This window comes from Pisolithus orientalis, assembly GCF_024613125.1.
Source record: "Pisolithus orientalis strain OTSU chromosome Unknown F5J12scaffold_10, whole genome shotgun sequence".
Lineage (NCBI taxonomy): Eukaryota > Fungi > Basidiomycota > Agaricomycetes > Boletales > Pisolithaceae > Pisolithus > Pisolithus orientalis.
This window is the reverse complement of record NW_026260791.1, coordinates 953,160-968,460: the sequence shown is the minus strand read 5'-3', so window position 1 is coordinate 968,460 and position 15,301 is coordinate 953,160. Positions and strand designations below refer to the sequence as shown.

At 50.6% G+C, this 15,301-nt stretch overlaps 7 protein-coding genes across 7 annotated transcripts; 2 read left to right on the top strand and 5 right to left on the bottom strand.

The window, feature by feature from the left end:
* Positions 1-57: 57 nt before the first annotated feature.
* F5J12DRAFT_703278 (uncharacterized protein) lies at positions 58-355 on the bottom strand (the record flags this gene model as incomplete). The annotated part of the gene is made up of 2 exons (XM_051740531.1): positions 58-231; positions 293-355. Coding segments are annotated over 2 exons (237 nt in total), but the record flags the coding sequence as incomplete, so codon positions are not given.
* A 316-nt stretch (positions 356-671) lies between these two features.
* On the bottom strand, positions 672-1,948 carry F5J12DRAFT_44470 (uncharacterized protein). The gene is made up of 4 exons (XM_051739448.1): positions 1,903-1,948; positions 1,103-1,840; positions 813-1,027; positions 672-726 (listed from the first exon to the last, which is right to left on the bottom strand). Exons 2-3 carry the CDS (start codon positions 1,579-1,581, stop codon positions 973-975), a joined length of 534 nt encoding a protein of 177 aa, XP_051601213.1. The 5' UTR covers positions 1,582-1,840; positions 1,903-1,948; the 3' UTR covers positions 672-726; positions 813-972.
* A 1,230-nt stretch (positions 1,949-3,178) lies between these two features.
* On the top strand, positions 3,179-5,196 carry F5J12DRAFT_891730 (uncharacterized protein; the record flags this gene model as incomplete). Its single annotated transcript, XM_051747517.1, has 9 exons — positions 3,179-3,298; positions 3,350-3,501; positions 3,675-3,735; positions 3,785-3,825; positions 3,876-4,020; positions 4,079-4,209; positions 4,353-4,583; positions 4,636-4,925; positions 4,979-5,196. 9 exons carry the CDS (start codon positions 3,179-3,181, stop codon positions 5,194-5,196), a joined length of 1,389 nt encoding a protein of 462 aa, XP_051601212.1.
* Positions 5,197-5,852: 656 nt separating this feature from the next.
* F5J12DRAFT_44473 (armadillo-type protein) lies at positions 5,853-7,568 on the top strand. Its single transcript, XM_051739449.1, has 9 exons — positions 5,853-6,006; positions 6,068-6,184; positions 6,240-6,362; positions 6,408-6,536; positions 6,584-6,706; positions 6,770-6,895; positions 6,946-7,053; positions 7,117-7,221; positions 7,280-7,568. Exons 1-9 carry the CDS (start codon positions 5,889-5,891, stop codon positions 7,480-7,482), a joined length of 1,152 nt encoding a protein of 383 aa, XP_051601211.1. The 5' UTR covers positions 5,853-5,888; the 3' UTR covers positions 7,483-7,568.
* Positions 7,569-7,653: 85 nt separating this feature from the next.
* F5J12DRAFT_926921 (uncharacterized protein) lies at positions 7,654-8,709 on the bottom strand (the record flags this gene model as incomplete). Its single annotated transcript, XM_051749393.1, has 7 exons — positions 7,654-7,761; positions 7,840-7,874; positions 7,905-7,927; positions 7,962-8,110; positions 8,155-8,330; positions 8,473-8,535; positions 8,568-8,709. The coding sequence occupies 7 exons, from the start codon at positions 8,707-8,709 to the stop codon at positions 7,654-7,656; spliced, it is 696 nt and encodes a 231-aa protein (XP_051601210.1).
* A 462-nt stretch (positions 8,710-9,171) lies between these two features.
* On the bottom strand, positions 9,172-11,464 carry F5J12DRAFT_891728 (uncharacterized protein; the record flags this gene model as incomplete). Its single annotated transcript, XM_051747516.1, has 2 exons — positions 9,172-9,476; positions 10,057-11,464. 2 exons carry the CDS (start codon positions 11,462-11,464, stop codon positions 9,172-9,174), a joined length of 1,713 nt encoding a protein of 570 aa, XP_051601209.1.
* Positions 11,465-11,547: 83 nt separating this feature from the next.
* F5J12DRAFT_935041 (uncharacterized protein) lies at positions 11,548-13,563 on the bottom strand (the record flags this gene model as incomplete). Its single annotated transcript, XM_051749601.1, has 3 exons — positions 11,548-12,620; positions 12,702-13,334; positions 13,512-13,563. The coding sequence occupies 3 exons, from the start codon at positions 13,561-13,563 to the stop codon at positions 11,977-11,979; spliced, it is 1,329 nt and encodes a 442-aa protein (XP_051601208.1). The 3' UTR covers positions 11,548-11,976.
* Between the last annotated feature and the right edge of the window lie 1,738 nt (positions 13,564-15,301).

The window sequence follows — 15,301 nt, the reverse complement described above, 5'->3', positions numbered from 1 at the left end:
ACTCTCTGCGTGCTCTGACAATCAACAACCAGATGGGGCACTAGAACTAGCACTCGCAGCGGCCCTCTTCTTATCCTGACTCAGCTTCTCTGCATAAACAAATGTAATAACGACGTAATCCAGCATGTGGGATACAGAAGGCGACACTTCCAGATACGGTGCATGCGACGGCGACATAATGCCAAGGTTTCGTCGGTGATACTTGGCGAGTTCGAGGTCAGACCCTTCTTCCTTGAGCTGCAGACAGAAATCAGAATCACCGGAGACGAAGAGCCTCAGACTCGTAACATACCGTACAATTCGTGCTCCGAAGGCTCCACCTGTACGTTTTACCATCTGGCCCAGTAAAGATGCGACTCCTGTCCCAACTGTCATTCCCGTCCCGCTCTGCACTGTCAAAGGAACGTACGACGAGAACCACTTCGTTTTCAGCAAAGAACTCCCTGACACCTCCATACCAGTCGCTTTGAGCCAGATCTTCGGGTTTCTGAACGTGTGCCATGTGATGATGGCTATCACATCACCACCATCATTGTGGGGACCATGCTTGGTTATGGTTGTCTTGGAATGGAAGAGTCCGGGGCTCGATATGCTATAGAGTTGATGGCCACGTTGGTCGCGGATGACGGTGTTAAGGTAGTCAGTTCGTACTGAAGGCGAGACGCATGTTGCGGCAATCTTTCAAACTGCTTGTCGGACGGTGCTTGTATAAGAAATTGTGTTCATCTGGTGGAGCCAGTGATGCAATGCACGGCACCGGACAAACACAGCCTAGTCAACACCGTACTCAAGACTGAAGCGATAGTACGTACGCATAAGGAAGCCTCCATGGTCGGAGTGGTGTCAACTGCGCCGTGGCCACAGCCTCTCTGCGCAAAGCCGGCTATGCAATGACTTAAAACGCCCTCCCGCAGCTCACCACTGCCAAGAAGTAATCCTGACGTCTATGTACATGCCTCCGGGGCTCGCGGTTTAGTTCAGAGTATAATACCAGCAAGTCGTGCTGATTGCAGTCAGGGCAATATGACTAATCCTCCCTCCTATGTAGAACAGCATGCAGATGAGTGCGGAAGTAAAACAGGCAGCCAATCTTCCATCTCACCTGAGGTATGGAACTGGCACTCCAGCCTCGTGCCCTACACGCTGTGCCAAGATTGTATTCCAGCCCTGACTTTCCTTTAACTTCTCCGATGTGGAGACTACATGAGGATCAGTGTCGAGCGGCGTAACATCAGGGCGTGGTTCTGCATATTCGTAGAAATCAGGGACGCAATTATAAACAAGATTCAGTTCAACCGGGCATTCGTCGGTGAACGAGATGTGCAAAGCACCCGGGGCATCGTGGAGCCCGGAACTGAACAATTTCAAAGTAGGCGAACGTTGTGATATCCGCCAAACCAGGGCCGCAGGGATGGTATGCAGTAGGCAATCCAAGTTAACATCCGACCTGAGTATGCATCTTCCGAAGGAGCGAGCCACGCGAAACTCCCACTTCCAGCTGTACATTCCCATCAGCGCAAAGCGATCGCGTCCTAACCAGCGCCAACATAGAAATTGTAAGGACAGCATAGGTGCCTTCATGCTCGCAGGTAGGAGCCATGTTTCGCCGGTAACCACGGCAGTGAATTGTTATGGACTGAAGGTCTCCGATGAGGTATGACTTGATGTACTCCCAATGAATTCTCGAGAAAAACAAGGAGACTGGGAGAGTGTACGACTCTCATCCTCCGTTAAGTCAGGCCAGATTGAAAAAGTGAGATGCGCAGAAGGGTCAAGTGTCGACTCTCTCGGTCCGCCGAGCTCGCCCGCAGGAGACAAGGCACAAACCATTGGTGGTCCACTTGTGGGAGATTAGTACTGCGATGGAACCCGTAGCGCCCAAACGTTCCAAGTGAGACATACGGTACCCATTTTGAAGCAAATTAGCGGTGATGGTTGGAGTGGCCACATGTCAGTGGACTCGAGCCACCCCGAGAGAACCCCTGATCCCGCATACAGCAAGTAGCTGATGCCTGCTGAGGCGGTAAGTATCACATCGTATTCCAAAGAATTTTTAAAAGATGTCGAATCGTAGATTCGAAACTCGAGGCTTGGTATTGGGGATCTAAAAGCTCTATCACTCAAGCTTGGGTGACCTCGCACACAGGCAATGCTTCAATGATGCCAGTGCAGGGTTAGCCACCGGCGCCTGTTACTAAATCTCCACTCACCACACGCATGCAGCATGACCTCGTCGGCTGGCTATCCACAGAGATGTTGTGTGGGTCAATATCGTGAGTGGCGTTGACTATACCCAGTGCCCTACTGTGCCCATGGGAGAAGTAACAGTGCGAGCAATGAAGCTGTGTGCAAGTCCACGCATTGAAAGCCAATGTTCCCCTGCAAGACGCGTTTCTCCAACCGAGATGACATCTTCGTTATCGTGCTGTCGTTCCCTCGAAAAAAAAGGCTTTTCGTGCACGAGCCTTCGAAGTGTCGGAGTACATGTATATATCACTCGATATCTTTCACGCCAGGCCCACTGCAGTAGTGCGATGTTGACGGCGCGATACCGTGCACTACCTCATGTTAATGCCTTCTCTCAGGGTCTTGTCATCACCACGCGGCTCCTGTGCTCCCTCTACTGGGTTCGCAGCGCTATCGCTGGATGCGTTCTACTTCTTCCAGTTGTGTCGGGATCACTTGTTCGATGTTGAGGGTTACTCTACGTCCCATTGTTTGCGATATCTATTGGGGGTAGCCTAAGTCCGCGGCCAGCGTGCTACCTCGACGTCGAAACCATGCAAAATACGTGCGTAGCTTAAAGGTTCTGCGTTGTTTGTCGGCTGTACTCATTTTATCGAGGAACGTTCTCAGTAGGGCCGTGATCGCAGTCCGGAGTCGGTCACGACATATGCCTTTCCCCGGTGGCGGAGTGTAGTTGGGGCAACCCCCTGGCAAAACAGCCACGACAATCAGTCCGGGGACGTCGCGATATGACGGCTGTCATACAGTCCAACATGTTGAATCCGCACGGCTATTGGCAATGCCATTCACCCAACACATTGTGGAACGTATTTCATTGATTCATGTGATGTACTAGGTGCAGCGATACGAAACGCAGTATCGGCGCTTCTTCAAGATATATCAGAAGGCTTGAACTTGTGTATGGCATTCAGTAGTCAGTTTCCTTCTCGTCATGTCTGCTGAGCAGCATGAGCCGTCCTTTACTTGCAAGTGTCTACCGCCTAAGCTGGGTGCTTCCTCTAGGAATCTCGTAGTGTGCATCGACGGCACATGTAATCGCTTCGGAGTCAAGGTATGGTTTCTCCTTCGTAGCGAGGTCATCCAAACTGAATGATCATCTCAGAACACAAATATCGTCGAACTTTACAGTCAACTTGAGAAGTCGGACGAACAGCTCACTTATTACAGCAAGGGGATTGGCGTCGCGCCAGAAATACCCGGTCATTATGATCTCACGCGCCAAATATCAGATGTCATGGACATAGCCGTTGCTCGGTAGCGTCGTGTCGCTGCAAAGTTAACCGTTAGCTGATATGTTCACAGGCACCTGGAAGAAAGGATCATGAAAGGCCTATGAATGGTTGTCTAACACGTACGAAGATGGAGACAAGATATTTCTATTTGGTGAGATTCGTGTGATCACCTGACTTTCCCGCCGTCTAATTCAGTTACCTAGGTTTCTCTCGGGGGGCATATCAGGTGCGGGCCTTGGCTGGCATGATCGAGAGGGTGAGCACTTTCCAGCAGCATACAAGCACACGTTAACTTGAACATAAAGGTTGGCCTTGTACATCCCGGCAATAGCGAGCTGGTATCTTCGTATGTGTGATTTGTAATACCATGTTAACCTGATCTCAATCCGGGTCCAGTGCTTACGCCGTGTACTCCAAATCAGACGCTGGTTTCAACGAGTTTCAAACTCGTTTCGAAGAGCCAGCCAACAATTCAGAGCAACAGCTATTGGCTGAGAGCTTCAAATCGACATTCTGCAGGGCAGATGTCCGGGTTCATTTCGTCGGTGCCTGGTAAATCCACTCAACAGCCATCTCATCTGGCGCTGATCCGCTCTCAGGGACACGGTTTCATCCGTTGGTACTTTTCGAAGCAAGCCGCTACCCTTGACGGTTACCTCTTGCTGATCACGTCTGCCACTTCCGACATGCCCTCGCGTTGGATGAAAGGCGTGTCAAGTTTCCTACCAGAGTACGTATATGGAGGTCGGGCGAACCCAGTGAACGACGATCACTATCAAAGAAGTTTGGTTCCCAGGTAGTCACTCAGACGTGTAAGTTGACGTCTCCTTTCATCTCTTCCCCCGAATTATCGTATTAACCATATTTTGACAGTGGCGGCGGCAACAGACGTAATCCGAGACTACAATCAGGGGATATCCCATTGTTATGGATGCGTAGCGAAGCCAGCGCAGCTGGACTCCTTTTCAAACCGTCAAATCTCATGTGGAAAATTGATGACCTAGACAAATCCATAACGCCACCTCTTAACTTATTATGGTGGGGGTTGGAGTTGCTGCCCTTCCGACGCCTGTGTTACAATAACACCAACCAGACTACTTTCAGGTGAGGAAGCCTTCCATCTAGCGTGATTAATATCTCAGCATTACAAATGTAGGCCGCACATGGGTGGTTCTCGTCGAATACTGCCAGGACAGAAAGTGCATATATCAGCTTTGTTCAAGGCTAATTACAAACCATACGCGAGATTCCATCGTAACTTTGAGTCATGGCCGCCAGCTCTGTTCTGGAATGACCCCAAATGCCACAATTACCTCTCCTCTTTGTCTTCCACATGGGAAACCGACATATTCGACAGCCGGTCGGTGCAGAGTCTTCTTGATGCTCAACAACCGCTGAGGGCCAATTTGGACGCCCTCGAAAGGTTGTCGTTCATGGCTAGCTTTGGTACGTTCACGCCCTCTTCCACTGCAGGCTTTTATGACGAGCTAGCAACGTAGATAATGGTCGAAAGGCCATTGCACACGCTTCGAACGCCCAGCAAACATTGGCGTCGTTACTAGATCATCAAAACGACTGGATACGGATTTGCGCTGCCATGACGTACTCCGAAGTCGGCTGGGAATGGCCACTACAATTCGATAATGCCGCAGCCGAACTAAAGGGTCTTGAACGTCTCGCAGCAGACGTTGAAAGCCTCTTGCACGACAAGGACTAAAGGACAACAACTTCACGCATGCATGTCCTTTGCCAGTCGCTATGTAAGAATAGCCGGCTTAGGGAGATACTGCTCGAAGATCGCAATTTTCGACGGCTCATCCGCCTAACCAACGCCTGTAATACTGCCTTTGATCGAAAGCAGAGGGAACAAGAGGGAATCTCCGCATCAACCGTAGCATTGCATAGTGCCCAGGCACTAACATCGCTATTAGAACGTAGGCCTGCCTTTCATATCATTGATACCATGCTGATATTTAATGGAAATCTCTGTCTAGTGGATGGCACTTTGGCTTCGAAACTCATTGCCATTGGGAGGAGTAAAGGAACTAGTGGAATGCGTTGCACGACGACCGTGCGTGAGGATCACGCCACGTTTCTGTATGTTGTGCTGATGCTAAACAGATGACGCCGTCTTAGTAGCAGTGCTACGCACGTTGTACAGCTTAGCTGGTCTCCGTATGTATCCAGCCCCCGACCTCTTTCCGCAAGTCATACTTAACACTGTAAGCAGGTAGATTCACATACCATCATGTCCCGTGAAGACATCGTTCCAACATTACTGGGCCTTGCTCGGCGGTCTGACGACTTTGTTGCACCGGCTGCTGTAGAAGTGGTCTGTCCAATAGCCGCTGATGGTAATCGCCCCATAGACAATTCAGAGCTTTTCGCTGATTGCTATTCCCAGAATCGATGCGGGCCACGTTATTAGAGAGCGGCGCACTTTCACTATTTAATGATATGCTCCGCAAACGCTCGGACGCAGTGATGGAAGCTGGTGCGAAGGGATTGGCCACTTTTGCGAAGCATGGTATTGCAAACGTCTTTCTTCTGCGAGATGCCGTCATCTGATGAGAATGCCCTCGGAACAGATGAGCAGGCAATCATTAAAAGTGGTCTCTTGATGAAGCTAGCGAAGGACGCCCGCAGTCCTCGAGCCAACCACCGTGACGGTTCTATCCGCGGCCTCGTAGCTCTCAACGCTGAAAGTGAGAAGAGTTCCTTGGTCTTCGTCTAGAGTGCTAACTCCCAGGCATGATTCAGTTCCTGTGTTGGTGCAACGTGCCCTCGACGAGGCGCGGACCGTTTCAGACCTCATCTCTCAATTACGGAAGAAGTCGCGTGCCCTACCTGCGGCTTCTGCCCTATTACACCTCATGGCTATTGGTCAGTTCGGAACTTGCCAGCTGGACCCGCTCTGACATCTAGCAGATCATGTAGTGGATACGGTCACCAAGTCCGAGGCGCCTGGCTACATCTTGAACATGTTAAAGCGTCGCTGGTTTGACGGAGACAATGGCGAAGACGGTGTAGGAGTCTTACAGCGCGTCCTGGAGATTGGTAAGTGAAAGCGATCTCATAGTGATCTCCACGCTCACTAGCTGCAGGTCCGCTTAGGGCTGCCATTCTGGACCTTGGCACCGTGGATGCGCTGCAAAGTATGCTGGCAGGGGAGAATAGCGATACTGTGTACGCTGGCCTGCAGTACCTACGAGAAGTCATTAAACATGGTCAGTTGTTGCGACATGTTGAGATGTCGTTCTTAACGTTTGACGGTAATGTATGTTTTCTAGACGACGGCAAGAGCATCACCTGCAGGGAGTCGATAATCTCCCCCATGTTGAAAGCATTGGCCCGTCCTCACTTGCCCTTGCAAAGAAATGCAGCCGCCATCCTACGTGCGGCCTTCATTCACAACGGTGAGTCGTGCATCATTCCGTCATCACGTGTATCTCACCTTCCTCATCAGAGCACCTGCGCCCCGTTATTATCGAGGGACTTTTATCGAAACTGGACAGCCGGAAGGCTGCAGAACTTCTTGGCGTTACGACTGCCCTACGTGTCCTGTCTTTCGATCGTGCGTTTATCCTACCTTCTGTCTCATACCAGAATGACAGTAACACCACTTTTTACCTTGCAGAGGAAGTACGCGACGCAGTGGTCACGAATACCAACTTCTGGGGGCTTAGTCACAATTACTTCAACGTTCTGAAGCTTGAATATGACAAAACAGGTCCCAATTTCAGTACGTGTAATCATCATCAGCGTCGCGCGCATTCTTAAGGACTAACAACGTTCTGCAGGGGAAGTTTACCAGTCTGTAGGCTTCTTGATCAAGTGTGTTCAAGGGGTCGTCAGCCACAGACAACCGGACGACAGTCAGTGGCTAGAATCCGCGCCTTATGAGTTCCGAAAGGATCACAATACCGTCCTACGTTTGACGAACGCCTTGGAGAGGCTTTCTCTACCGCTCTCTACGCTTTTTAACGCTCTCGGCAGGTACTGAGGTATGCGAGTTCTAGGCATCTGCTTGGTATAGCTATTATATACTGTGCGCTATGCGTGCAAGTACGTATTTATATAAATCATTTATACTATCCTATCCTATCCTATCCAAATGTACTGATGTATTCTTAATAAATTGTACCAGCCGAGTCAATAGGTATCCTCACCGACGTTAAAGTAATTCATCTTGATCATTGCCGTAGTTCATAAACGAAGTCTTCCTAAATTGTTCTCGGGGAGGCCAACCAGTAGTCGTGGTCTCTCTCCGTTTTGCATTCCACTGAAGGAAACGACAACTCGTGACGAGTGAGACGGCATCATGGTCGTCGATTAGGTGCGGCGCGACGTGGATACATACCATGGGCAAGTTCTCCAGGGCTCCGATTCGAATAACTGAAAGCATTGCAAATGTTCCCTACGTACCTGCCCAACCAAGTTCGTAGAGGCTACAAAATTTGGTTATCATAACATCGAGAATACAGACGTTCGCTAAAACGCTTCGGTAAACTACGTGAGCAATCCCGTGCAGCGTCAGTGTGCCGCCTGAGGGGAATGACCTGTGCCCATTCTTGCCAGCAAAGATATCTAACTTTGTGAACACGCGAGGTCACCTCTTCCCAGGAATCGATCTGCAAGGGTGGGTGTAAACATGTGCTGTCGACTTCACACCCACCAGACGACAAATTCTCTTGATCGTCTTAGGCAAATTGGGAAGGTCCCTCAAAAGTTCCTCCAGCTTGAGTTGTTGAGGGTAGAGGTAAGAATTCAACCAATAGAGGACGCGCAATGAATTTGCAGAATACCGCAACGCGTCGAGGACAACGAATGGTGTATTGACTGTGTCGGATCCTGAAGAATCAGGGGTTGTGAATCAAACGAATTCAAGTTTTAACATGTATTTGATGACGTCTGCCAAACTTCCAACAGTGGTCTAGGTCGGTGTCGTGGGTGATATCCATGTGGTAATGAACTAGCCTCCGCGCCCACTGACCAGGGGACCGAACTCCGATGAAACTACCGTTTCTGGTAGTGTACTTCTGTAACGTACTGCAGACTGCAAATAAATCCAATGCAGAACGAATGAACATAGCACGATAAGGGCAGCGCCTTGCCATCTGTTGCCATTGTTTGCAGACGAGAACCCGACGCAGAACGACTTTCCGTAAACTTCTGGGACCAACACGTAGGGAACGTAGGTCGCCAATTCAACAATACATTCCGACGACATCGGCCGTCTTCCCAGCAACCAATCGTAACTCGGTACAAACATAAGTAAACACCTCCTATCCACCTTGCGAATACCACACGTGGTCTTGGGTTTTGTATGAAGCTACACTGCATGACTTCCGAGCAACAGACTACATGCGTATCGTGGAGATCACTTGGCGGCCATCAAGCAAAAAGATGCAGTGTAGAATCCAGTCGCCCACGTTTGTCGCGCTGTGCAACGTCTTCCGGAATCCCATTATAGATCGTCGCAAGGCCGCGAGCGGATCTCAACTGGATGGGCAGTGTGCTGTCTAGTAAGGTCGAAAGTATACGGGAGACACCAACTATCAGGCATGTGCGACTGAGTCGAGGGATAGAAGCGTGGATATGTAACACTTTTATGGCGAAGCACACAGTGGCAGTAAACGACAAAAATGGCTGGTTAGAACGTCACTGTCAGTATGGCTTGCCTCTGAGAGCCCTAAAATTCATCTCTCTTCGCCCTTCTACGCGCCACAAGTTCATCGACCCTCACGACGCCCTCCAAATCCTGTAGTGCGTGGATCACTTCCTGTTTCACAGCAGGGTCACTAGCTGACGGAACCATGAAAACGAAGACGTCTGCCAACTCGCCAGCCTGTCGTGAATACTGGAGATCGTGCAGTGCAGGATGGGCGTGTGCGATGCTAGGCGGATTGGAAAGGAAACGAGGACGTCCCTGCAAGTGTGACAGCGAGCTTCCATGTAGAAGTGGTGCGGGCGAGCAAGCTTGGGTGTCTGACAACGCTAAATCGTAGATCAAGCATGACGCAAACGACATTTCAGACTGCAGTCTAATCCATTCTTGTCTGTCCATACCTGTAATCCAGGAGAACAAATGTAACCCAAAACACGGCTTCACGAGAGATCGCTGAACTCCTTGATTACACCGATCATGAAGTCACGGCATGACACCTATAGCAACCTTACGCATATCTCCGAACTATGTACTATTTTATCAACTACGCGCTACCAAAGTCCAGCATTTAATTACATGGTACGTAAACCTCAGTCCACTATCAAGTAAATTCATATTGGTTCCTTCGAGGGCATTCGATACGTCGGCAACTTGGCTTGTCACAATTTATACTGAGTTCTACAGATTTGATGTGTATGTATTCTCGCCCGTAAATCACTTCAGCCGAGGCATAGAAGCGGTCTGTGCTTGTAAGCATGTAGATGAATGTCAACTATGACATCATCCCCGTGATTGACGCCAAAGCAACCTGAAATGATCGCGATGGTGTCTAGTTCTGCGCTTCCACGACTTTAACTGTACGACACATTATGGGCAAAAATGTAGGGAAAATACTATCCGTTTACTCACTAGACAAGGGGTTTCCGTCATGATCCTCCAAACGGAATGCATCTCCGATCAGACCCTGTTCAACTGCGCCGGAGACCACAGGCAGATTATACCTGAGGAGATCCTCCACAATTTGTTGGTCTAGCAGCTGCACTATGTGGAGTGTAGGAAGCTCCTCTTTAAGGACAAGAAGAACAGAGAACAGGGTCTCAAACATTGCCCTGCACTGGAGTCGTCTGATGCTCAATCCGAGGTATTCAATGGGAGGGAGAGAATGCGTCGGCATGTCTGAGAACGACAGCAAGAAGAGCGTTAAGCGGTGGAGATTTGGGCACGTTTGTTTTACCATGGGCAGATAAACTGAGATGAGCTCTGGATCACCGATGGCACGGAGCTGTACCGAAGTGAGGTGTGGGCCGTAATGATGCAAAAAACTCCTCCATGAGGCCTCTTGCCACCGTGGGTGGGCATGGAGAACGAGTTCACGGAGACTCAGAGGTGTCCCCTGTTCCTGCTCCCTGTACTGAAATCCCTCGATGAGATCTCGCAGACAGAGGGTGCGAACCGAAGCAAGGGTAGAGTTGGTTATAGTACCATCTGCCCACTGTCGTAGGCCTGGCAAGTTTAGGATACGAAGTTTGGGCAGGTCCTTCACCAGTACCTCAAACTGACGCAGTATGCGAGGGTCCGGGGCGTTATCGTCTGAAGCGGTCCAATCAATGATTCGCAGCGAAGACGCACAATCTCGCAAAGCGTGGACAGTGGGCGGCATATAAGTTTTCGAATAACTGCCAGAGAATGTCCCTGAAAAGATTGCGACGTTAGGCAAGAAGTCAAAGATGCCTGCCAATGACTTCTGGTCCGCGTCTCCTTCAATATCATTGTCAAAGATGATATCTACCCGCTGCGTCCACCATCCGAGAGGGTCCACCCCTGAAAAAGTTCCCTTTCCCTCGTTGTAGCTCTGCAGAGTGCTGCGGAGAGAGAGTAGATCGCGAGTGTCTCGGATGTAAATGGCGCGATAAAGGTAGCGAATTGCAAGGTGCCACCACTGCTTACACACACGAACTATAGCGCCGTTTGTGAGGAGGGCGCTCCAAAGCGCGGCACGACACTCGGAGTTGTAAGGATGACCGATAAGGTGTGATCTTTCCAAAATCTCTGGGGGCAAAGAATATGGGACATACGCCGCAGCATCGAGGATCTGATCCCATATTTCAGGTGGAAGGTGAGGTAGGTGCGCTGGCACCAGAGTCCTTGCTCTCGGAAGTTGCATGTTGCCAGCAGTGGTTGCAGGGTGGAGAGGAGTGATGATGAAAGGGGGACTCCTGGAAGTGGGGAATTCCTCACGGCTCAAGTTGGGGATTGAGCAAGGATCGAGTCGGGACGGCACGACAAATTCATCCGCCTCCTGAACATTCTCTGACATACCAAATATTGTCTTCTGACGAGGGAACAAGGAACATAGGGTCTCCGAGTCGAAGCCTCTCCTAAGTGCTAGGGAAGGAGGTCGCTGATCGACCTAGTTCTTCGAGACCAACTTATGCTTATGGAGGGAGTGATCGACATTTGTATACTATCAATCAATCGTTATCTACGGGTGTCCCCTAGGACGGCTCCTGTTGATCTGAATCTGTATCTCGTCAAGTCGCGGAGTGCGGGTTCGCGCCGCTTTACTCCTTTTCCTCTTCACATACACAAGGACCCGCTGTACTACATCGCGGAGATTATGCAGAGTCGAGTAGAGCAGATACGCAGTATCTAGAGTAACTACAAGCGACAGTAACGACAGGCGAGTGATGGGAGGCGTAAAAGTCATGTCAAAAGACTCATCACATGTTTTCGTGAACGCCTGTGTGTAAGTAGACATAAGCGTCCGGCATGATCCGTCAATGAGAAGGCGACCAGGAACGATATCGAGAGAGCAAAAGCCTCGCCGCCTTAGCAGGGGCTGTTCAACTCCGGATCGTCGACGTATGCAACCTGGCACAATGGTGATCGCCTCCCGGCATTCCGAAGTACTTGCGATTTTGGTGTGCGTGCACTCTCATGTCGGTCCTCAAGCTCCTTAGGTGAAGCACCAATTTCCTGACTAGCAGATTCTCTGGTGCGATCGGCTTCTTCCCTCTTGCTTTTTCCCGAGTTGCTTTTCGAGCTTCTCCCTTTTGTCCTCAGACTGCTCCGCTCGCGGTGAGAGAGGATAAGGGATGCGACAAGCTGTGGCATCGTCAAGGGTGTGGGCGACTGTGAGGTTGGGGTGGCAGACCGCGATGGAAGGGGTCTACGTTGAAGTGACGGAGGAGACGGCGATCGTCGAAGGTTCGTTTGGTGTAATGTTGGTTCAATCTCGGTGGACGACGCGTATGGACGAGTATCCTTTTCATCTAGAGTCGTTGGAGGTCGCATAGGGAAGTCATCGTAAATCATTTGCAGAGTAGACGGCATAGCAATGGGGGAAGAGGGCTTCGGAAAGAAAAGTGGGTTTGACCGCGGACTAGGAGGGTGTGGAAACTCAAGAATGATAACCGAGGATGCCGCGGCTGACGGCTTCCGGGGGTCTACACCGGTTTCGAGCTTAGCTTCACCTGTAGGCATGGGAAGAGTCAGGATTGCCGAAGGCATCAGCGCTGAGGGCGTTGACATTGGTAACAAGAGGGATAACTGACTAGGAAGTAAGGGCACTATCCTTCGTTCGTCACGTGTCGTTGGACCCGAATGGCATCCGTTGTCTACAAGTTTCTGCCATATCTTTCCTGCCAAAAGACGATCCTGCGCTTCGATTGTTTTCCGGCGCACCCGTCGACACTCGGCGTCGTCATTGCATGCACATGTATCAACGCGGCAAGGAGGGGTGGATTCGGACTCGCAGAGTCCGACTGAGATACTCCTGTGTATCACACTCAACCAAAATATATCCGTTGTCTGCCGTCTGGTCCTCCGCGCCCTCTTCCTGACCGATCCGTCTGTCAAGTCTTTATCAGGCCTGTCCTTTCGGTTCGAGGGTAAGGTAGGAGCGGAGGCAGAGTATGCTGAGCGACGCTTGCGTCGGAGAGGTAACGGTAGACTAAGTGAGTGTGCTGGGAGGCCAGGCGCAGATGGGAGACAAGTTCCATCCAACATCTCGATATCTCCATTGCCATCCAATGGAGCACATGGGAACGGTACGACGTTCCTTACATCTGGGAGTTCTAGATCCTGGGCATCGAGTCCGCTTTCCCAACGTTGCGAACTGGCAGAAGAGAATGATATTGAAACTGTTGGTGGTGCCTTGCGTGCAACAGGAAAGCGAGGAGGTGAACCTGAAAAACCGTAGCAGCGGGAGGGAGACCCTTGGAGACGAGCCGAAGACGTCGGAAACGTGACGCGTTTCGTCGAGTAGGGTTGAACTTGGTCAATGCTGCGTTTACCTAGGCACGGACTGGTGTTCGTGGAGTCATGGAGAGCTACCCGTGAACTCGACGAATGAGACAGCGCACATGCTCGCGGCTGGGGATGTGCAGCAAGTTGCGTCGAAGAAATGGCAGTCATTGTCGATTCCTTTTCTCTAAGGCACGATGACGATGGTTTGTTCGAGTGAAGGCGAGGCGATTAGCTGGGATGCAGCAGATTCGGAGCCCAGTTGTAGGATAGTGACTGTGATCAACGAAGACAGATGGAGGCAGATCTAACGAACGAACGTCCTGCGCAGTCCGTGCTTGTAAGTCAAGGCCAAGGTTCATACGCGCCACGTCGTCAATGCGTGGTTGCCCTTTACCACTGCATTAAAATACAGCCCCGTCATCGATGACGTATATGATAGAAGCATACGGATCAATCACCGCCATCGACTACACCAGGAGAACAGCAAGCATTTACCTGAAGCCAAGACACGACCAGATGGAATAACGACAAAAAACGAGAGAGAGAGAGAGAGAGAGAAACTTGTGGGGTTCCGTGTCCACGAGGCGCGGCGTATATAATGACCTTGTAATAGCCGATCCGTTCACGGTGGTAGCAAATAAGCAACAATAAATACACTACGCGCCAAAATCACGTGAATGTATCTTTCGGCCCTGTGTGAACAAAAACGTGTCACTGCCTGCTAGACTTGGCTACTTCAGCGTACGAAGCGCTGTCGAACGCAGACTGTGGCGTCTGAAGCCGCACAATAAATGTTTCGTCTAGCACAAATTCGGTTACCTCGAGCCGGAGCAGATAAAAGGGTTCCAGAAGGTTGATGGGGACACCCCTGAAGGTATAGACAGGGAAGTTGTGAGGCGATACATTCTCACTGGTCACAAAATGGAACATGAGAATCTTATTATCCGTCAAGGACGACATGTTTGCACCCCCAGCTCAAAGCTACTGATATGCGAGGTTGGTCAATGTGGAATCTCGTGGCGAGTGCCATGATCGGATCCCCGCGGAATCACGTGTTCGGTGGGTACAGTTGCGGCCCTTTGTGAAACGTCGGAGTAACGTGAGATCCGTGAAACGTTTTCGACATTACCCTGGGGATTTCTTGTGCCTCGCGAACCCTCTTCACGAGGTTGAAGAGGGTGCAGGGCACTATCAAGTTGCCCGTGCTTAGGTTTCTGGAATAGGAAGATCTTTGACATGTCGCATGTCCGAGCTTGTCCGACTAGTAGCTCACGTCTCGATGTGCCAGTTTGGACAAGTTCTGGTGGGGTTCAGCCACTGCTGTCAGATGAATCGGCCGCCGTTCGTCCTTTTGACTTTTGCTTCTCCTTTCAAGACTCATCAGGACTGCATGACCATCCGCCAGGCTATCCATTGATGGGGTGTCTTCTCTTCTTTATAAGGTGAAGTTGGACCTCAAGACCTTCCGAGCCAGTTATGTGGGATGACAGATTGACCATTGTTGGTGATTTGGAGGCCTGGATTGAGGATAGATGAGCGCCATGTCACTAGCTTGCGGCCAGGGTGATCGGACAATGATCTGGACAGAAAACAGAACAGTCCGAATGTAATCCAGAATCCTCCAGCAGGTCGGTCATCGACCGACCCACGTGGTCCTTTCCTCCGACAAGCTCGAACTTTGCTCCGCGTGTTCTCGAATACAGTAAGTACGAACCGATGTGGGACTTACCTGGCAAGCCTTTTTATTGACTAGCCCAGTCTTAATGGCCTTGTGACTGATACCATGCCAGCGGAAGCTTGAAAACCAGATTTTCACCCTCAAACATCAAGTCACGAGTTCGCCTGCGACTTACACTGTGTGGGCCTCACTCTCAGGGACCTTTGGGAAACGTGTCTTGTCGGGCAA